This window comes from Apaloderma vittatum, unplaced genomic scaffold (genome assembly GCF_000703405.1).
Source record: "Apaloderma vittatum isolate BGI_N311 unplaced genomic scaffold, ASM70340v1 scaffold19137, whole genome shotgun sequence".
In the NCBI taxonomy this organism is placed as follows: domain Eukaryota; kingdom Metazoa; phylum Chordata; class Aves; order Trogoniformes; family Trogonidae; genus Apaloderma; species Apaloderma vittatum.
Window position 1 is genome coordinate 1,098 of NW_009724781.1, and position 22,867 is coordinate 23,964.

General features: G+C 37.2%; 1 protein-coding gene across 1 annotated transcript in view; it reads left to right on the top strand.

Annotated features, from left to right (window-relative positions):
• Window positions 1-802: 802 nt before the first annotated feature.
• Window positions 803-22,867, top strand: part of PTPRQ (protein tyrosine phosphatase, receptor type, Q) — a gene marked incomplete at both ends in the record, with an annotated part of 69,436 nt that continues 47,371 nt past the window's right edge. The window contains 13 exons of the mRNA XM_009872659.1: window positions 803-872; window positions 3,002-3,201; window positions 4,698-4,947; window positions 7,460-7,588; window positions 8,303-8,449; window positions 9,622-9,794; window positions 12,193-12,403; window positions 14,106-14,258; window positions 14,378-14,557; window positions 15,450-15,557; window positions 18,021-18,302; window positions 21,230-21,412; window positions 22,058-22,159. Of these exons, the coding sequence (XP_009870961.1) occupies window positions 803-872; window positions 3,002-3,201; window positions 4,698-4,947; window positions 7,460-7,588; window positions 8,303-8,449; window positions 9,622-9,794; window positions 12,193-12,403; window positions 14,106-14,258; window positions 14,378-14,557; window positions 15,450-15,557; window positions 18,021-18,302; window positions 21,230-21,412; window positions 22,058-22,159 (2,188 nt within the window). The remainder of the gene's footprint in view (window positions 873-3,001; window positions 3,202-4,697; window positions 4,948-7,459; window positions 7,589-8,302; window positions 8,450-9,621; window positions 9,795-12,192; window positions 12,404-14,105; window positions 14,259-14,377; window positions 14,558-15,449; window positions 15,558-18,020; window positions 18,303-21,229; window positions 21,413-22,057; window positions 22,160-22,867) is intronic.

Below are 22,867 nucleotides of genomic sequence, written 5' to 3' on the forward strand. Positions count from 1 at the left end.
CTTTGCTACTTCTTTCAACACGCCTCTCAGCATCACTGCTGAAATTTTGCTTATGTTCTGATTTTCATTGTCTCTTGTTACTTCTTTTCAAATTAAGGAGTCAGACTTTGTTCCTCTTTCTTTGTAAGTGTTGCATGCCATGGCTGATCACTGAGTCAAATTGTCAGTGAGCCCTATACTGCAGAGCAAGTAGTGTCCTTCTTGTGTTCATCTCCATAAATTCTATCAAAGCCTCAAGGTACTGCCCTTCCGCAGGAAGGCTCTGCTATGGTCATGAGCATTAAGACGCATACACGATAAAGTGCATCCACAGTACCCTGACCTGTTGTCTTTCTGCCAAAAAATACGCTTTCTGTGGATTTCTTCTCTGAGGGAAGTTGACCTTCTCTTACTGTACTTCAGGAGCTCAAGTAATAAAAGAGAACATATTTTCTGTGTTACATTTTTAGATTATAGTATGAGTAAAGTAGCAACGGAGAAGATGTTTTAAGTGAATTGTGATACAGAAAAGCAGTGTCACTGATATTACTCTTGCTGTTGACTTTAGCATAAAATAGGGACTCTGCACTTCTGAAGTGTGGATATTCTCACGTGGATTTCTCAATTTCCTACATTGTTCCTCAATTTTTCCACTTTATGTTTTCACTTTTAATTGTTGAAACAATAGAGCTATAAAAAACATATTAATTTGTATATTTGTAGCTAGAAGGTAAATCTCTGTGTATCCTTAAGATTTTCATAGTCCCAGAAACTATATATCTAATGGATTCTCTAATGTGACTTTTTCTTGTTTTTCCTGTAGGTTGCTGCTGAGAACAGTGCTGGTGTTGGAGTATTTAGTGATCCTTTTCTTTTTCAGACTGCAGAAAGTGGTAATTTTAATAAAGCTGCTAAAGCTGCTCTAATTTGTTTAAATAAATTATCCATGGCACATTTTATACTTGAACATATTCTGCTACATTTAGGACAAAATTCTAATTCTTTTCTTATTCTCTCACTCAGTGGAAATGGTGCATTTTGTCCTATTTGCTAGTAAAAACATTTAGGGTGTGCACATATGGGGGTTTCATATATGCCAAGTCTGGTTCTTTTGGGGTTTTCCTATGCTAGTTTCTAGGCAGGTTGCTTCCAGAAAGCAAGGTCATGGGCAAGTAGAGCTACATATCAAGTGGACCCATCTGCTACAGCAGTACTAGACCTTGTGGCATCGTCTGTCATTGCCTGCTTATGCCAAGACATGTTTGTTTAGTGCTGGAGTCAAGTACCTTCTCTCAGAAGGCACAGAATGCATTTTACTGGTTTTTTTTATTTTTTAATTCTGAAGGGAAAAAATATAAAACAATCCAAGACTGAAATGAACATTTGACTTGATGGGTTTGAAGATTAAAAAAATATAGTCTGAATTTGCATAGTCTTTATTAATATAGTGTTTGGCATCTTGCTTGTGCTCCAGGAGCAATTGTGCCTTTGCTGAAGAGTTGGCACCCAGCCAGTTGTGCTAGCTTGAACTGGTCTCAATGGAATGTAGAATTTGTGCTGCCATGGCAGCCACCATCCTGTATTTAGGAATCCTGGTTGGTTTGTGTAGCTGTGTCAACTGCAGAGTGCCACATCTCCATTAATGGCAGGAAATCATCCCTCTGCCTGAGATTTCTGAGATAATGCAATGACTTATGAAAGTAAATGGGAGAAGGGGTAGTAAACTTGTCACGTGGAGCTATGCAAAATCGTTATTCTTCACTACTCTTTTATGTTATTGCTGGTAGAAAAACATATGTGTTGCCTGATCTAGTCAAGAGGTGGCATCCCTGGCAGCAAGGAGGCTGGATTAAATCATCTCTAAGGTCCCTTCTAGCTTAGGCCATTCTATGATTCTATGATATTTCCATGAGCTTTATTTACTCATGTTTGACAGAGGACACTAGCATTTCTCCATATGAGAACATTAGCTTCTTACTTTTTGATGCATTTCTACTTATATTTTTATTAAAGCTAAAATCCCTTATTATAAATTATAAGTGCAGTTGGAAGATTTCTTCAAAATTTAGGTGAGTTTTGTGTCACTGATACTACATTTATACTTTTATCTTCTCAAAGATTTTTTTAACATTCTCTTTGACAGTTAAAGCCCAACATCTTGATCAACACAAAGGGATGCGGTTCAATGTAGTTAGCAAGAGATATAATTATTTAAATATAAAGACTGTGGTGTGGGAAGATGGAGGGAGTCTCTGCAAGAGTTTCAGCTGGGCCTAAGCAAGAACTAAATATAGTACTTGGAGGAGCTGTCTCGATTGACCTGTGGAAGATCTGTGACTGTGGACAGGGAATGTTTTTAAGGGAGGACAACCCTTTTCACCTTAAAATTAAGGCTAACTTTTGCTGGAACTGCTGCTGACCATGCCATTCAGAAAGGACTGAGAGAGAGCCACAGTGCTTTAATTCACAGAAAATTTAGTTAGCACATAAAATCACATTTAGGTGCTGCATCCGATTCCTTTGTGCTGTGATTAGTACAGACACTCTGACAAAAGACCCTGCAAACTGTCACTGACACAAAGAATGCCATTTCTGAAGTAACAGTAAATATTCAAATTAAATTGAGCTATTTAAAGCTACCAGAAATCTACATCCAACTGGAAAGATGACACAGGTAACATAGCATAAAACACACATATGTCATATTCTCACAAACAAAAAATGACAAAAATTTGCTATTTCTGCCATAGTAGGTGAGTTGCTTCTCGAAAGTGTATTTTGAAGTTGAGCAAACCAATTACTGTGTTATTATGAGACTGGAACAATGACATTTCTCACTTAAACCAGATGGAAAAGAGCTGGTTACATATCAGCTGCTTTACAAGTATTTGTGAATGGTTGTTATTTGTTTGCTTCAGGGTTTCAAAGCTAGAAATGGCATTACAGAAAAAAAGGATTTTTTCTTTTTCCAGTGCTGAGAAGAAAAGTATGTCTCACTGCTTTTCTTTGTTTTGTTTTCAAGCTCCAGGTAAAGTAGTGAATCTCACAGTTGAAGCCTTAAATTATTCAGCTGTAAATCTGATCTGGTTTCTCCCTCGGCAACCAAATGGAAAGATTACTAGTTTCAAGATTAGTGTGAAACATGCAAGAAGTGGAATTGTAGTGAAAGATGTCTTGGTTAAAGTAGAGGACCTTCTGTCTGGGAGGTTACCAGAATGTAATGTAAGTGCTATAAACCTTTAAAATTACAAATAGACTCAAGCCACAGAGTATAGTTTTATATATCAATTTTGAGACATAAAAAGTTTGAAGACTTGCTTTTCAGAACAATCACAAATACTTTAAACTTGGGCCCAAGGTAGAATATAATGAAGAAAAACCTTTCTGTTTAAAACAGTTCAGATGGAATACTTTTCTTGTAAAGCTTATTTTAATCAAAGTAAAAATATTTAAGAAAGGTTCAGTTTGGCATCCTTTTAACAGAAAATAATGAAGTTGATAATTTTGAGTTTATTTCAGCTTTCTTCTTAAATTTTTGTTTTCTATAACATTTGGCTATTAAAAGGAAGAACTGATGGTATTTTTTTTGTTAGTGCAGACATATAGTAATGTTAATATTTTTATATGTAGTATGATAATGCTTTTTATATTTTAGATGTATGCTTTATTCTGTCTGTCACATTTCAACATTATTTAAATACTTTTCATATCAAAATCAGAAGACCAATAATCAACAGAGTGATTTTTAAAAACTGTAGTCTGAGTTGTTCTTAAAATAAGTATTCATTGAAAAGTTTTTGAATTTTGACTGTTCAGTGAATTCAGACCTGTAACCGATATATACTTTTCAGAATTTCTTGAGGAAGATTTTCTTTTCCAGTATTTATTCTCCTTTTCCTCTTTACTCTAAGCAAAGTGTTGTGATTACTTGCATGACAAGTTGTCTAAATTTGTTAAAGTTTTTTTCTTTTTCTTTTTTCTTTTTTCTTTTTTCTTTTTTCTTTTTTCTTTTTACTTTTTACTTTTTACTTTTTACTTTTTACTTTTTACTTTTTTTTTCTTCAGGATGCTAGGCTTAGTACTTTAACAAAAAGTGCAGTTTTTAATGACAAAAATTGTCAGAACTTTGGTTTCAGATTCTATTTGGAAGACCATTTTAGGCATTGTGAAGGTTCCCACCGTCAGACCGATTTAATTCAGCACTGAGAAGGGAGACTGCCACCTACTGGATCACAGGCATTGGTTACTGTAACACTTAACAGATTTCCAGAGGTGTCTCCTGACAGTATGGATTAGGAAGTTCCTGCCTGGTTTTATCCCTGATATATGGATAGATATGTGCTATGTATGTATATACACATGCATACATATAACACACATGTGATGCAGAAGGACCTCGCTAAGAGACTTTATTTTTTTTGAAAGAAAGACTGAACGTTGAAAATGGAATCTGGAAATAATTACATGAATCCTAGAGAATTGTTCCTGTCTAGCCAGATTTGAGATACTTTGGAGATAAGGCAGGAAACTATAGTGCTGTCACTAACAGCATGAACTAGCAATGCCAACTAATGAAGTTACAACCTAAATTTGGACACTGAAATATAAAAATTTGGAATAATTTTATCTCAAAGGTGGTCTGCCTTTCATGATCTACGTATATTTACAATTGTAGGTTATAGATTCAGCTATTCGTGTTTCATGTTTTGTCTTTATAGGACAACAGTGAATCGTTTTTGTGGAGTACTACCACTCCTTCAACTACTTTTGGCAAGTCCACAATTTCTTCACGGACTACAATTGCACCAAGTACAGAAGGACAGAGTCAAATGAGCTCTGTTTGGAATGAACCGATTAGTTTTGTTGTAACTAACCTCAGGCCGTACACCACCTACCTTTTTGAAGTCTCTGCAGTTAACTCTGAGGCAGGCTACATCGACAGTGCGATTGTCCGGACACCAGAATCAGGTATACACTGTTTTCAAATGGAAATAAATTTCTCAGAACGATATGAAAATTTCAAAATACCGGTTTGAGGTTATGTTGCAAGGTACTTCAGTCTGAATCTGTCTTTACCCGTATCTTGCTTTCATATTTACATAATTACTTAATAGTACCTGATGGAATCAACTGAAAGTGTGTTTACATAATTACTTAACTATACCTCATGGAATCAGCTGAAAGTGATGTATCTAATAATGTACAATAAGTGCGAGTTTGGTTATTATTAAAAGGCAGAGATACCAAAGTACACTCAGGACAGATTAAATTTCGTAGAAAACTAAGGATTATTTAGGAACTGCAATTAATGGCAGAATGGTAGGTGAATAAAAATACAGATTAAGGAAAAAGGTGTCAGGCATAGTATTCAAAAAAGTATGTGTATTGTGTACATAGCAATGCACTTAAAAATTCTTTGCCTTTGTGGAAAAATAAGCAGTATGAAGAAAACTTCTTGTCCCATGGTTCCTCGATCTGGACCAGTTGCAGAAAACTGTTCAGTGCTGAAGAAGTCTTTAAACACTAGGAAAGTTGATTCTGGGTTACCTGCAGTTCACTGAGAAGTTAGAATTGGAACCAAAGCTTGTCCAGGAGCAGGAGTTTTTTAACGGCTTAGATAGTGGGCTGCATTATTAACAAAGCCGTACCAAAAATGTGTTTTATGAGAATGTTATTCTGGCTTTCTGTTTATTCTGGCATTCTTTTGCCTGACACAGTTTGATGTCACTGGATTCCCCTTTCATACACCCAGAATTCATAGCACTCTTCAGAGGAAAAGACATTTAGTTCCCTCCTAGCATTCTTCATCTGAATTTCTTTGCTACACTCAAAATATTCTTAGTTTGCTGTTCTGTCTAGGGTAAATGAAGTTGTGGATAGTTTCTGTTCTAATGATCTCAGGGCTAATCTCCAGTTTGGTTTTCACCCTGTTAACACCCTAGGTGCACTGGTAGTAAGAAAACCCTGGAAAATGATGAAAAGCTTGTACAATGGGGCTTAGCTCAGCCAAATACATAGCAAGGTCTCAACTGTTTGAAAGATAAAATCTTCAGTCCTTGCCTACCACTCCACAGCCCGCGTTCATCTACTAAAGCGCGGGCTAGGAAAAGTGATGTTGGCTGACCGGTCAGCGTGGGCCAGCGTGTGATGTGTGCGAGGCCCTGGCAGTCAGCCCTGGTGGCCCAAGTCTCAAGAAGTCCTTCCTCTTAGCAGCACACTGGCACACCCAAGCTTCTGGATCCAGCTCTATTAGATCTTCACCCTGAGAGGAGTGTTCAGGTGCTTCTTACAGTGCTCCCCTGGGAGTCCTGCATGCCAAGGACTGACTGTAGAGTTCCTTGGTGATTTGTTAGGAAGGCATTATGAGCTATGAGATGTTTTGCTGCTGTTATTTTTATTTTCTTACCTTTCATTTGCTTTAGTGGGAAAAATGTTTTTATGTGCTGTAGTTTGTGTTTATACAGCCTACATAATAAAATCATGAGTTGGTAGTGTTGCTTTGCAATTACTGTAACAGGTTCCCCCTGCAGTATCAAGAATCACCATCCACTCTCTCTGTAGTTACTGAAATCTGCTTCCCTTCTCCAAATGTCTTGGTTCTTACAAGAATCTCTTTAGTGTTACACTAGCCACCCCCTCCAAGTTACCAGTTTCTCATATGGCCAGAACTTTACCTTTCAGCCCTCTATTGGAATGTCTGAGATGAGGCTTGAGTGAGAGGAATTGGGGGATTATAGTTTGTGATAGCAGATGGGAGGATGGAGAGTGCATTTATTTCAAATATCACTCTCCTGCCCACACAGGAGTATGACACGAAGTTGTTGTGCTCATTTCACCACATAGATGAAGGTGATATATGTCCCTACTGTATAGCTCATTGATCTTCCATTTTAAAATGCTGAAAATTATTTCTGTCCCCTCTAACTAGAATTTTCTGAGCCATGCTGAAGATCTCCTGTGTTCTTGACAAATGCTATTTTTCTTGCCTGATTTTTGAATAAAAGACTACTTTAAAGTGTGTTAAAATGCTCCATTATAAATATTTTTTGAAAACTCATCATGCAAATATTTCCTTTGCTGAGATGATGTCAAGGGGAGGATAATTTACAAAGAGAAAAAAGTTTAAACCTTGAAAAAAAGAAAATGATTCAGTGTTTCAGAACTATGTGCAGGTGATGCAATTTTTATAACTAATAATGATGAAGTAGTCAATACTGAGTAATCTATAGTATATCATGATGAAATCCATGCTAAACTTGGTCGAATCCCTGCTACCTTTGTCTTTTCAGAATTATGATATCTCTTGATACCTTTTGTAAATATTACCTTAGAAATGAAATATAAAAAAATGTACTTTTAGTGTAGCTTCCCTCCAGAATATTTAATGTTTATGTTTAAAATTAATTGTGTGATATGTGGTTCTTGGAAATCCTAATATAAATTACTTTATGTTCAATGAATTTTTCCAATATTGTTTAAGTTCCAGAAGATCCACCACAAAATTTTGCCAAAAGCAACATTACAGCAAAGTCTTTCTCAGTGATGTGGGACCCACCAACCACAGTAACAGGAAAGTTTAGTTACAGAGTTGAGCTATATGGACCATCTGGTAAGTCTGAACTGGTATTTTTATTTCTTTTTCTTTGTTTTTTTGCAATTATTTCCTTACACTTACATTCTTAGTTTCTGTGCCATTGAATAATGGATGTTTAAAAGCAGTGCTATGCATCCTTTTTGCTATTAGACCTAATAGCTTTTAGATTGCTTATAAGGAAAAAGTCTGTCCATCATGAGGAAAAGTAAGCAATTAAATTCACGTTAGATCAAGTGGAGGAAAACGACTTTCTTCACTCTTTCAGAGAGAGGACAGGCTAAACTCACTGCTGAATAATCATTCCGTATCTTACCTTTACTCTTTTATTTCCATTTCCATGTGGTATATAATCAACTGTATGAGTCTGTATTGATATTTTTGTAATTTTTTTAACTCGTACATATATGTATATAAAAATTACATAACTGCCTGTAGTTAAATAAGAAGTTAATGAGCTGTATACTAATGTTTTTATGGGACCACATAAAAGGAAAAACAATAAAAAATAATTTATTAAAAAAAAATCCCTTCCTCTTAAACCCCATACTTTCCTGAGGTGACTTTTTGTCTGTTTGAGTTTTCTCCAGACATTCATTATTATTTCCAATGAAGCTGATGCCAAATTAGCTTTTTCTCAAACAAATTTGGCTTTTCATTTCTCATTATCCTGGAAAGAACCTGTGGACTGGTTTTATTTTTGAGCTAGAATCTCTTCATTTTTCATTCCAGGTCACATTCTGGATAACAGCACCAAAGATCATAGGTTTGTTCTCAGTAACCTTGTGCCGTTTACAACATACGATGTGTACGTCAGTGCTGAGACAAGCGCTGGGGTGGGGCCAAAGACTAACCTTACAGTTTTCACTCCTGAAGATGGTAAGTAAGCATAGAGAAGTGAAGTAAATGGTGTGTACCTGATAACTCATTTCAGTTTTCCCTCCAGAGCCCTTTAGGTACTTTGCAAAGGAAGGAATGAATGCTTTGTAGGACTGTTACAAGAGAGCGATAAAAAGCAAAAGAAAGAAATTAGCTGAAAATTTCTAATGTTGATTTATTTCTCCATTTTCGTTCAGTTCATACACTGTCACTTAAATCTGCTTTCTATTAGAAGCCTTCAGAGATTGTGAAAGAAACGTACTTTCTTCCCGAATTAAAGTAGAAATGTTAATTAACTTGGAGGTCACTTACCCGCTTACCCATTAGATGGCAGCAAGTGGAAAAGAAAGAACAAGCACAGGCTTCCCCGAGGCTGGTTTGTTCAGCCCTAATGTTATTAAACCTCGTTGGACTAATCTTCACCAAATCCAAAGCCCCATGCCAGTCTATAATGGAGCCACCTTTACCAGGGACCATAGCTGTGAGGCAAATCCAACATTAAGATCTTGTCCCGGGGCAGTCAAGTGATTGATTCTGCCCCTGAGCTCTGTTGTTTGGGAGTTTTGAGTTAAGCAAGTAATTTCAGTGTCTTTTTCTGAAGTGTCTTAGGGAACAATATTTTTCATATCAAATCCAAATATCATTCTATTGTATGTAAATGTATCTGATCTCTGTCAGTCCTATGTAAAGTATTGTATCATTATCACTACACAGTTAAAGAAGAAATTGAACCAAAGCCTATTATAAAAGGGAAATGCACAAGATGTATCACATCTTTTCTTTTTTCATCTTTTTACTTCATTCTCATATGGTTTTGATGAATTTAGAATTAAGCTTTCATTTTCAGTGGGCTTAAGATGCCACATAGAAAGCTAGCAAAAAGTCACTCTTTTCTAGTATACTGACTTCAGTGAAGTTATCCTGATTTCCATCATCTTAGTATCTGACCATATTCATACATGTGCCATATATGTAAAAAACCCTGTGTGCATACTTTCAGAACTGTAATCTGTTTGCTAAGAAAACACGTGAGTTAACTCTTTGCCTGGACAGGAGCAACTCAAAAGATGTGAAATTTGATTAAATGCCTATTGTACTTTGCACACAGTGCTGAAAAAGCTTGTAATAATCACAGATGTTTAATTAAATCAAGTTTCTTCTTCAATATTTAGTCCCAGGAGCTGTATCAGATTTACATTTAGTAGAAGTGGAAGCCACATATACAAAAATTGTTTGGAGGAAGCCACAACAACCAAATGGAATCATTACCCAGTACAGAGTGAAAGTACATGTGCAGGAGACAGAGGAGACTCTGGAAAACACTATTCTTGAAGGAAAAAATAAGGTATTATATATTTTTTTAATAGGGATTTCTTTGCTAGACAGAATTACGTTCTCTGCCTTATCTGATAGGTACAGAATGTGGAGTTAGCAATAAGAAATGAGTTATCAATGCTTTTAAAAGCCACTTTCCTCACTCCACCCTCTTACTCTGGCTGTGGTTTAAAGAGATTCCAATAATGCTGTTTCCTTAACATGGAAACAATAAATAATTCTAATAAATAATGATCCACACTGTGTTAGCTACTGCAGGCTGGAAGCTGTAGCCCACGGTCTCATCCTTTCTTGCCCTTGAGCTCTTCACAGCGTAGGGTGACCTACCAGTAAGAGCTCAGATCGAGGTGCCTGGATTGTTACACAGCCGCTCAGGCAAACTCCTGCAAGATGTGGGTATGAATCTCCTGGAGAAGTGAATTCACCAGAAGTCTCCAAAGGCTGGTTAAGTGCTCTGCTGGCAAGGCAAACACCTCGAGACTTTCTGCCCTCATTTGTATCCCTGAATTTACATACCGTATGCTACACACTGAACTCTATGCTATGGTTGTATACAAAGGATATCTGTGCATGTCTACCAGATCAAATCTTTCAGGGGACTGATGCTGTGTGCCGGTCTAGCTCATGGATTTTGGGTACTGATGTGCTTTACACGCTTAGATGGGGCAGCTCTGAGCACACAGCACAGAACTGTAGATGTCTAGCAAACACTCAGCTTGGTGCTGAGCGCTTTCTGAGGTATGGCTTTGTGGTCTGAATTTTGAACACAGGTTCCCCAAAGTTTACGTAATTCTTCTTTTTACTAGACAGTGATATCTTTCTCTGAATCTGACACACAATCTAAGTTTTTGATGTAGACTTCAGTGAAGGAGTTTACTTTCTAGTTGAATGATACACATTACATAGAGCCCTGGAGCCAAACATTAAATAAGGATGAAGAAAGAGAAAAAAAAAAAAGAGGATAAGGATCCATTAATTAAACCAGGCAGGCATCCTTGGAAAATGAAAGTATATAACTGTATAATTAAAGATTGTATCATAGTAAAGACACAGAAAATTTTCTACAAAGACATGTTTTAATGATGGGATTTCCTGAATTTTTAGTTCTTAGTGTAACATCATTGCTGCTTTATTGTAGTTTATTGCATGCAATTTTCTAATTAAAAAGCAAACCAAATCATAATAAACATTAGTTTATTTAGAACTCCATTGACCCACACTTAGAGCATCTACAGGATTTGAACTGTCAAATCCACAGTGCTAAGGGTGTTTAATATCTAACAGCAATAGAAAGCTATTGTCTTGTGCATGGAAAAGCCTCAGAAGCAAAAAGCATTTCCACTATTTTGCTATAAAATGTTGGTGAGGATGAAGCACATATAGCTTTTGCTTGTTGATACTTAGGTGAGATTGATGCTGTGTCTCTGCCTGCGTTTAATCTCGCCCTGGTTAAAGCAGGAAAAAAGCCTCTTTGCCCTCTCTCCACCCAGAGCCTGTAGGGAGAGAGCTGATGTGCATTAGTTACTTCACTTACTTCACTTGTAAAAGCATCCCTTTCTGGCAGTGAACTAGGCCCTATGTGTGAGCGGAGAGTGTTCGCAGATGACAGCAGAACAACTGAAAGACACTGGAACCCTGGATTCAGTCCCAGATTCTGACGGGGCATCGTGATCTAGTGCTTGCGCACCGTTTTGTACCTGTGCTTTTCCCTCTCCTTCTCTTCTCTTCTGCTTTTGTTTTCCCTCTCATTGTAGTTCTTGCTCCCTTATATCTGCTGCCATCCTTTTCCAACATTTGACTTTTACCCTTTCTGTCCTATGGACTTTTATCTCACCTCCCTTTCACTCTCCCTTTTCACATATATGCTCCCTTTTTTTCCCTCTCCCCTTTATTTCATTAGCTTCTGTTTTTCTCCCTTTCCCCTCATTCCCTCTCGGTGATCTAGTCAACCTGTTATTCCTTTCTTCAGGGCTTAGCAGGGATATTTGAAGACCTTTTATTTTCAGTGCCTATCAGTTTCAGAACATGCTTGGTACAAATGGAAACTCCCAAGCTCAAACATGTGTCTCTTCAGTTTAACTCTGCGGATATAACGTTAAAATTAAAGGCCTTGCTCTAAAATTGCCACTTTGTATTTTAAGAAATTAAAAAAAATAAAATGTGATATTTATTTAAACAATAAAAGTAAACAAAAGGTTACAGGCTACTGGCAGCTGAGTTTTTTCGTGAAAAATATTGTATTTTGCAAAGCTGATTATTGTTGTAGTGAAAGATAATGTTTCCATGCCAACATTTATGCATATATATGCACACATATATAAACACTATTTCTACATTATATATGAATTTAATTAAATAATTTAGTGATGATGAGGTTTGTAATTTATTTTTATATTTCTAATTCTTAGTATTTGATTGATTCTTTGGAACCATATATGATAAATGAGAACATCAAACCTTTTCCCACTTGGAATTCAATGGAAGCAGCTAATGAATTATATGAAGGTTCAGCTGAAATATTTTCCAGCATTCAGACAGCTTCCCCAGTAAAATTTACAAGTGTATCTGGTGATAACTTGCCTGCTATCAATGGAGCTGCAGAATTACATTCCGCTTTAGGTAAGATATTTTAGGATATTTTTCTACCTGCTCCTTTGTTCTGAAGGACCCCCATCACTGTCCCAGATATGATCTTTAGCACATGGTTCAAGCAAATTATGAATGGGTCATTTGCCGGAGTCGGATTTTTTTACTACCAAATAACCTTCTGAAGCAGATGGGAATGCCACACAGGCAGGAACTAGCCCCTTGTCACCCAGCTGACCTTCTTCCTAGTGAAAGGAGCACCCGAAAGCCATCAGCCAAGCTGCATAGACAATCAGTTATTACAGTTGCCAAAGCAGGTGTGATTGTCAGGGATTAACATATCTCCAAGCCCTTCAGAGACCTTGATTTCTCTAAGCCTTTTGACTAATAGGTTTTCAAATGTCAGTGAAGGTAAATAGGTCAAAAAGTTACAACTTTGCTATATGGGTGACAAACAGGTGGAGATGACCCCATGACATGGTGATGTCATTAGTGTGTACACTTGTTCTGTATTATCAATGGACCAGTGTTTCTTTACCAAGTATGGATATTTACACATCATTAAGCAGGCCTTGGTTGACAGGCAGGGACTTAAAATACCACTCTAAATTTTTACACTGGGTTTTGAACAGCGGGGAGAAAGTCAAGTTTAGTTTAGTTTCATTTTGTTTTATTATTAAAGTTACCAATTCCTCTATATACACCAGTGTCTAAAACCAGAATTTAATCCATTAGTTTAAACTACAGTGGTCTTTTCCTGCACATTATTAATCCTGAAGAGTCCTCTTTGTCATATGGAGAAACCATGCGGTGCTTTAAACATGAATCTCCTTTTCACAGCGTCATTCAGCTTGAGGTACTGAGCTGCCGAAAAAATTATTTCAGACAGGGTATCTTGTAATCTAGCAGATAAATATTATTTTATAATATTTATTATAGTAGCTAAAGCAGTTCACTGTCAAATTTAAAAAAGTCTGCTCATTTTTAAATGATTTCACTTTAATACTGGTCTCACTTAACTCTGAGCCTGATACTCAGGTATGTGAAGCACTCACACTTTTTCATGTTACAGTGGCATAATGGCTGCTTTATAAGAGAAGATTTTGGCTAGCACAGTCGAATGGCAGCTGACACTGAACTTTATTACAGATGCATCAAAAAGTCTTTGTGAGCGTGTAGGACTTCTTCATTCTGCTGACCACAACTCTACGCCTAAAAATACCAGTGTGATGGGATCCATGAGGGGAGCCATCTCAATTATGGTTATTATAGCACTGTTGGGAAGGCAAGGAAGTGGAAATCTGTCTTTCTCAATTGAAAAAAACTCCCAAAACACGAAAAAACAGAACTAAAAGCTGCATCAACCTAGGAGCCACAGCCCCGAAGTCAATGGAGAGACTAGGCCGTATACAAATATGCCTTTTCTTAGTTCTTAGGGGATTTCTCTCAAATTTTTTTTTTGAGATAACTGTCAATATAAACCTCATAGTTTTAGTTCTTGCCCATTCATTCTTTCACATAGACAAGTCTATCTATTGTACATATGAAAAGGGACCTATAATAGCCTCTTCTTGATTAAGTTAAGAGGCAGAGTGTAAACCTTTATATTTTGTAATTGCCATGAAAGATAATTTTTTGCAATAAAATAGTTCCATGTCACTGTGTCAAAGTAAGTTTAGAATGCAGAAGAAAAAAGATGAATTTACAAGTAACTAACTATTTCTCTCAATCACAGATAATCAGTATACCATCAACTTTTTGGCTGAAGAACTGTCATATGTTATAAAGGGCCTCACACCTTTCACAGACTATACAATCAGTGTGACTGCTTTTACTGCTGTTGGAGAAGGACCACCAGCAGTTCTTACAGTCAGGACACGTGAACAAGGTAAAATGTTCTAACACTGATATTATGAAAGTTGATGTACCTGACTCCTTTCACTGTATATTCTAAAATTTTTTAATCATTTACTTACTTGCTGTTATATTGTTCTGTTTTCATTCAAGTTCCAAGCTCAGTACAAAATATATCTTACAAGAATATTAGCTCCTCCTCTGTTTTGCTGTATTGGGATCCTCCAGCAAATCCCAACGGGAAAATCACTCATTATACTGTTTACGCGATGGAATTGGATACAGAAAGAGCATTCCATACAACAACTTCAAACAACAGCTTACTTATGACAGGTACAGTGTTGCTTGATTAAAAAAATACTAATTGCAAATATATTGTACAAAATTGGGGTTTTCCAACTTTATGTAATGTAGCCATTTCCGAGGTAGGTGCACCAAATGTCCCTCATCCGCGTGCATCCACACACACACCACAACCTCATGTAAAAGCAAGGTTGGGACAGTACTGGCAGACTTATCTACTGTGCAGGAGTATGTAGGGATCCTGTAGATGATCCTACTCTGGCATGGGAGATTGAACTAGATAATCTTTCGAGGTCCCTTCCAACCCCTGATATTCTTTTATTCTGTGTGAAAGTGAGGCGAGAGGAGAGGACTAGGTAAGACAAGTGGTAATTTGTGACATGTGCCAAGTAGTAGTTTGCAAAACACACTGGGTAGTATTTTGTGAGGTGCATTTTTCCTTGAAATGTCTTTCTCAGCCTCTTCTTTCCACATAGGAATATATTCCTAAACTGTAAATTCTTTTTCATGCTTGAACTTTTTTCACAGTATTTTCTGAAATTAATAATAGTTTTCCTTTTTTAAGGTGATAATTTTGATGGAAATGGAAGAAAATGTATTCCTCATGGGGTTTCAGGCATTTATTTATACTAATCAGAGTAATGAATATAGAAGAAAAACATATATTTGGATGTACACATGCACATCCTTTGTCTTGACAAATTCTTAAAGCTATTTACAGGGATGAAGCTAGCTGACTTTTTTCAAAATCTCTTAATTTGACTGAGTGTTTATTTGGATCTCCCCAAATAAATGCTGTTATACATATTCTGTCTTTTCGGTGACAAATGTGTATTCAAAACTCTTGGAACAGTAACAATTTTTTATAATTTTATAAGTTTAAGAAGTCAACAGTTAAAATTTTTTTACTTAATCTCTTTAGGTTTAAAAAAGTACACAAATTATAAAATGAGAGTGGCAGCCTCTACCACGATTGGAGAAAGTGCTTTGTCTGAAGAGAACGATGTTTTTGTGAGAACCGCTGAAGATGGTAAATACATTGTTTGCAATGATGATTTGATTTCTGTGTTGAAGTTTGCACTTCTTCAGAAGACTGGGCACATACATGAGGAGGGAAAGATAGCGTAGAAGTAAAATCAGTATGTGTTGAATTTATTACTCTTCTGTCAGTCAGTGACTTTATTCAGCCCATATCTGGGTAAGTACTAGAAATAATGATGACAGCTCCAGCATGACCATCAATCAAATAATTTCAGCTCTGACAGACAAATGGGAAGAAAGCTGCAGAGCTAAGGTTTCTACACTGAAAACAACGTGTCCCTAGAACCCGTCTAAACTGTAATTGTCTTTGGGACTCCAGCTTTTTTTTTTTTTTCTTAAATGTTATCCTGTGGAAATTAGGTTGATTTTTAAGCATCAGGAAATTGAAACTTTCGACAATTCAGAGGCCATGTGACTGTCTCATCAACAGAGCTGCTGATAAAGAAAGGGTTTTTACTCTGAATGATGTTATGTGCAATTGTTTTTGTGCAGGTTTGGGGCTTTATTAATTTTAAGACCAATCAATAGTTTTAACATAAGGTATTGCACTATATTACTTTATGAAGATTTCTGGAACTTCCTTGCTTGCCTGAAATGTAGTCTCCACCCGTGAAGGCGTAGGGGCAGAAGCTGGAGTGGCCATCGACCTCTGCAAAGAAAACATGAGAATTAGATTTACAGATTAGAATCATGACTGTTAAACCTTAATTTTTTCTCATTTGTATCAAGTTTATATTTTCACTGGTTTTGACAAAGTTATTTCTAGTTTTTACCAAAGTATTAAAGAAGGTAATTATCCAGCTGTCATTTTTCTCTCTCATTGCCCAATATGTTACAACATGGGAAAAATAATTAAGTGAGAATAAAAGAGAGCAAAGGATTACAGGATTAAAGATCATGGGGATTTATGAAGCTTAGATGATTTGAATAACAACCAAAATATCAAATTAAACCGCACAACTAACAGTGTTTGTAATTTTTTTGAAGATTACATGCTTCTGTGATGGTAGGTTTTTGCAGAGGAAGGGCATATCACAAGAACAGAAAATTACCTATCTAAATCTTTGATCATTACAGAAATTTGTTCAGAATGGTGTTTCAGGCCAACAGTTCATCCACTGATAATGAGGCATTTCTTGAGGAAACTATTGAGAAAGGCGTACAAGCCTTGAGGACACTAGAGAAAACTACCAGTAATTCCTGCCTTTTTAATAGGCTATATCTAATTACCCTGTATCCTTCTTCTCATTTCTTTTCCTGAGGTAATTCAGGTTGAGATTCTTGTCCCTTAACTTTAGCTAGCCTAGGAGGGCCAACTTGTTTGACTCTTGAAAAGAGAGATACCTCCAAATAAGATTCCCCACATCTGTCTTAGATCACTTCTGTTAGGATGGAAGATACTAGGCTGTTGCATTTAAGTATTTTACCATGCCAAATAAGTGCAAGATGTATTTCAATTGAAAGTTAAGCTTCTTCAGATGGGAAATATCTGTGTGGGCAGTCTTGTCACCCAGAGAGTAGTCATCTGTTACAGTTAACACTTTTCATTCATGGGCTCTGAAATCAGGAATGAAAGTGGTTTGTGAGACATTTAGACAAAAAAAAAAAAAGATTATAAATTCTGAAATATCTGAATATAGATATTTATACACAAACTGGATCACCTAATCCGGGAAGGTTCTTAGTATGTTTTTCAAAAATTTTATAGAGATTATTTTGGGGATGAAGTGATGAAACCGTCAGAGGAATCAAGGTTGACATTCAGAACTGCTTTTATTCATAAGTGCAACCCACTCACTCCTTCAACACTTTCATGTGTTATTAGCTCACTGGAGCCACATTAACTCATACACTGCTGGTAGATTTACCCAATACACTACCTAAGAGCTGGACTTGTTTTGTGCACAACGTTCACACCAGAGTATGGGAAATTTACACTGGGGTGTTCACGGTCATCAATTATCAGCTGTACCAGTAAATTAAGTTACAGTGCATACAGTCCCTTTCTTGGTTCAGTGGTTAGTTGAGTGAAATGAGTGTTTATTTAAGAAGAAATCAGTAACAGGGCATTCAGCTAAATTTAAAGAATGTGAATTTGAGGAAGGCAGTGAGAGGATTTGTAGTATCAGTGTGCATGAGACCAGTAGACAGAGGAGATATTTTCATAATAAATGCAGTTTTGGATATATTTTTTTAAGTGGAAGAAAAAAGAAATTCCAAAAAAACTGAGATGCAGAAAGATGCTTGATTTTATGAGTGGAAGAGAAGACATACTGAAATTAACTGAGATAAAAAGCGATAAGGTTTTGGGGAGAGTGAGTGTAGCCTTTTGGTGCAGATAGCTAAACTAAATGTTAGGATCCAATAGGTTTATGAGATCAGCCCTACATTCAAATAATTGGAATTCTCAGAGTTTGTGTGTTTTTTTTTCTCTTTGCTTTCTGTATTGCAGAACCAGACTCCCCACCCCAAAATGTAGAGTTAATAAATGTAACTGCAACAGAAATAAATCTGAGGTGGTTACCACCTGAGCAGCCTAACGGTCTCATAACTCACTATGAAATTCTGTACAGTGATTCCCATGATTTCTTCATTAAAAATGCCTCATGTACAAGTATATCACTAAGTGAGATGAAGCCATATACTCTTTACAACATCTCTGTAAGAGCATTCACCAGACTTGGCCATGGCAATCAGTCATCTTTCCCACTTCTGGTGAGAACTTCTGAAACTGGTGAGTATATGGGGGTTTTGTTTGATGTAAATTTTCCACAATCAACTGCTTTATGGTTATATTCGATGCCTAGGAGATCAGTTTAATAAATTTTTAAAAGTTTGTTTAATTTTAGAAGTACATGTTTGCTTTGCCAGGAAGTAATTTTGAACCCTGTTATCTACCTTATGTACAAAGGAAAATCAAGAAACTAGTAAGGAAGATGAAGAAGTAAAAAAAAAACAGTAGGAAGTTTTATGCCTGGTGGACTTTATATATTTTACTGTTTGTCCTTGAAGATTCCTCATGTCTTGCGGGAAAATATTTTTTATAGAAAAGGAGGGTTTCAGAAAAAATGAGTGCAATTTGGAATTCAGATTATGAATTGAAGTTTTATAAGAATTCAGTCCTAATGGTTAAAAAAATCAGAATTCATAGATAAGTGCTATTTTGTAGCAGGGAAAGTTATTTATGTTTCTAGAAATATTTTTGAGAAAGTACAGATAAAACAAAATAGCAGAGGACTAGATTAGATGAAGTTCTTTCCAAGAGTAGATGAATTTTTTTTCCAAGAAAGGAAATTTAGAAATGAGAATTGGGAAAGATGAGCATTAAAGATGTGTAATAAGGCAGAAGAGATTTGAAATAAATAAGTAGCTGTAAGTAGGACAAGGTAGAGAAAGGAATATAAAATACTGTCAGAGAGTCATTAAATTTGTCAGTGGAGCTAAACAGGAGAGTTATTGGAGTAAAAGCTGAGGATAGTGGATTACATGCAGGAATAGATGTTTGGGTTAGACTCAGAGATGAAAGGTGACTGGGGAGACAGACATGAAAGTTAGTTTCCTTTAGGACTCAGCTATAATCAGGTAGCACTGGTGTGATGATCATTCTTTTGGTGAGGTCTTTTGCCATCTTCACCAATTTGCTACTTTGGACAACTGCCTACTTTATACCTATCTATACCCTAGAACTAAGCATTCTCTGTTTTTCTCAGCCATTTTTTCAGGGCCATTTTTCTCAGTAAGGAAAGGCATGCTGATGTCTCTCAGAAGGGACAGGGAGATGCTGTGGCTCCTTGATTGTTAAGGCACAGTGGAAGCGCTATGAGCTCCTTCTCCTCCTTGTTTCTGAAATGAGTTTTGATTTTTCCTGTGTCAAGTAGTTGTGGTCTAGATATGCCTACTAATTCAAGCTCTTGAGGAACACACAGGCACCTGGATTTTGGATTGCATGAAACAGTAATCATAGTAGAAGAACCACACTAGTTCTGCCAAGACATTGTGCAAGTTTTGCAGATTTTTGTTTGGTCAGATACCATGAGTAGGTAACCACCTGCCCGACTGATAACATTGTCCTTAGACACAACCTTTTTTTATTGCTTTCTTTAACTTAGACATCTGTCTTTTTTCAGAGTTGTATTTTAAGGGGGTTCTTTCTCAGTGTCTAACTTCCCTCGTGCTCAGAACAAAAATTTGAATTCTAGCTGCATGTAACAGAGATGCAAAGCTGCAAAAAGGTTTTCTGAGATGAGAAGAAAAAAACCGAGAGAGGATCTGGAGAATAGAACACTTTGAGTGAAACACAACCTGTTAACAGGCTGATGTGTTTGAAGAGCTCTTGGGAGTTCTCTGTTACCATGAAATTAGGCAGAATTGTGGGCTGATTTCACTGCCTCTCCTGGCATTTATCCCTTTTCTGAATACTACTTAAGCAGAAATTAATTAGACTTTAGAGTGCAGAGTTTCACCAACTGTTAGTACATTTATAAGAATGTTTAGGGAATCCTAAAAACATGTCCATGCCTTACTGACCTTCTGGGCCAATTGTGCTGTCATAGTATGATTATCATTTTCTGGACTAAAATATATTCTGCTATCAGTCCAATTTTGGTTAATGGAAAACATACTTGTGTGTTTCTTTGGGTACAGACAGACACATGAGCCCAAAACCCAGTTGTCACAGAATCATCATAGAATCATAGACTGGCCTAGGCTGGAAGGGACCTTAGAGATCATTTAATCCAACCTCCCTGTCATGGGCAGGGACGCCTCTCAACTAGATCAGGCAACACATGGGTCACGACACAGCAAGGGCCAGCTGCTCTCTAAAGGATGAGGAGCCAAGAACCAAGGGGGTCTCTGGGCCAGCAGGGAAGGGGCCTTACTAGCCGGGATTTGTCCTACTGACCTCCAGTGAAGGGAGCAGGGCAGGTATGGGGGTGGCAGCCAGGGGCAGCCCAGAGTCCAGACTGCCAAACACTCCATGTCAGTGAGGCAGAGCTGAGGTCACATCAGGAAAGTGAGTTAGCAGGTTCAGTGACGTTAACTGAGTCAGATGCAGCCCGGGGACAGCTGGGAAGGTCGGCAGTGATGGGGCCAGCTGAGGTCAGGCTGCAACGTCAGCCCATAAGTCAGGGGCTAGATCAGTGGGTCCGAGGCCAAGCACAGCCACGGCAGTGATGCAGTAGGAGCTATAGCTCTGGCAGGGGCAAAACATGAAAGCCCCAGGTGAAAGCAGCTCCCAGAGGCCAGTGGTCAGCTCTGCAACATTGGCTGCAACAATATCACCAGCAAGGAGGAGGCAACCTTTGGCTACACTATTGCTAAGCTGGCCCTGAGCCCCCACAGCAAAATCTCCAGGAGAGTGGATGCTCTCAGGGCCCTCACAGCAATATGTTAAGCTCCCTTTGGTTTTCCATGCAAGTATTTATACAGTTTGTGGAGATCACCCAGGGAAAAAGAAGACGACCTGTACCTTGTTACAATGTGCATGTCTTGTTTTTCATCTTCCAATTGAGCCTTTTCTAAAATTTATTTTGTACAAAAAAAAAAGGATGAAAATCCAAATGTTTGCAATGTGTTTTATTTAAGAAGAGTTTAAGAAAATGCTTAACAAATCAACGAAACTGACTAAAATCTTCTATGAGTCTAAATTTTGTCTTCTAGTTCCTGATTCTGCACCAGAAAACGTAACCTATAGGAACATCTCATCTATGGAAATTGAATTATCATTTTTTCCACCATCCCTTCCCAATGGAATCATACAGGCCTACACAATATATCTCAAGAGGACTAATGGAACTGAGCAAAGAGTCATAAACACTACTCTTCTGACACTACGTATTACAGGCCAGTATATAATGATCTGGAACTTAGGGCAACTGTAAATCGTTCTGAGAAGGGATCAACAGAATGATACAGATCAATTAGTTCACTGGTTGAACATGATCCTTCTTGTCCTTATGGAAACTTTTATTCTACCTATCCTGAGAAACAGCCTCTTGTGTCCTGCCATAATGTGGTGGAGTGGGCCACAAATGGTATAGAGTAATATAGATCTCATTGTATTTTAAATATTTAAAGTACCAGGAACTTCCATAGATTTCTTAGCATATCTGTCATTGTAGCAAAGTAAACACTCAAGCCATCTACATATCTTTTTCTATCTTCTGTCATTGTCACTGAGCCATGACACAGCAGTTAATGTTGGTAGCTCATACCTTAATGAGTAAATTTTCAGAGTATAGCCAAGGCCAAACTGTAAAGCATTCTAGCAGTATAAAGTATAAACCGGTAATTAGGACTTTGCCCCTTCTTTTGTTCATGCAGAATACTTTGTGTTCAGGTTTTCCTAATGCTTCCTTCAGTCTCTGAAGACACAGATCAGTGTGATGGGCCTATTCAGCACTTCAAAACTACTTAGGGTCCACTAAGAAAACCCAACAAATTGGCCCACTGAATGCTTAGTTTATTGAATACTTCTTCTTTGTTTAGATTTAAAGAAGTATACAGAATATACCGTGGAAGTGTCTGCTAGTACCACAGTGGGGGAAGGCCTTCGTAGTTCACCTCTGCATATACTGACTGATGAAGATGGTAAGTCGGAACAGAACTTGCAATGTATTACTCTCTGCCTGTAGTCTTAAACTGATCTCACACTTCATGTCAGATATGTGTAGTTTTAGATAGCTTTTTTTTTGCCATTATATATCTGTATTGATATCTCCTATCTATCTATCTATCTATCTATCTATCTATCTATCTATCTATCTGTTATTTAACGTATTTACCAGTACAAACTATGTGAAGTGGCATGATTGCTGTGCCTGGACATTTGGTCTTACCAATATCATTTGAATTTGAAGAATCTTAATTTACTGATGTTATTTTAACTTAATACGCTATATGGCAAGATTAAATCTTGTGTTTCATTCTGTGGTCATATGAGAGCTGGAGAAAGGGAAAATCACTACAGGACAGTCTGAATGATCCAAGGTGATTTCTGGTTCTCTTGTTCGGAGATTTTTGGATTCTTCTAAACAGGTGCATGTACACATATATAGATGTACAAGTATGAATATAATGAAAATGCTCAAAATCCATCATTTGTAGTACTGGACTTCCAAACTGAGCAGGGGAGTATTCTGCACCATAGGCTGAGGGTAGAAGATGGTTGCTGCATCCCCTGCTAATTAATATGGTATGTCACAAATCAGCAAAGGGACCTTAAAATGATATTTGTATTTTCAGCACCTGATTTAGCTGCAGGAAGTTATCACTAGTTCCCTTTGTAGTTTCAGAGGG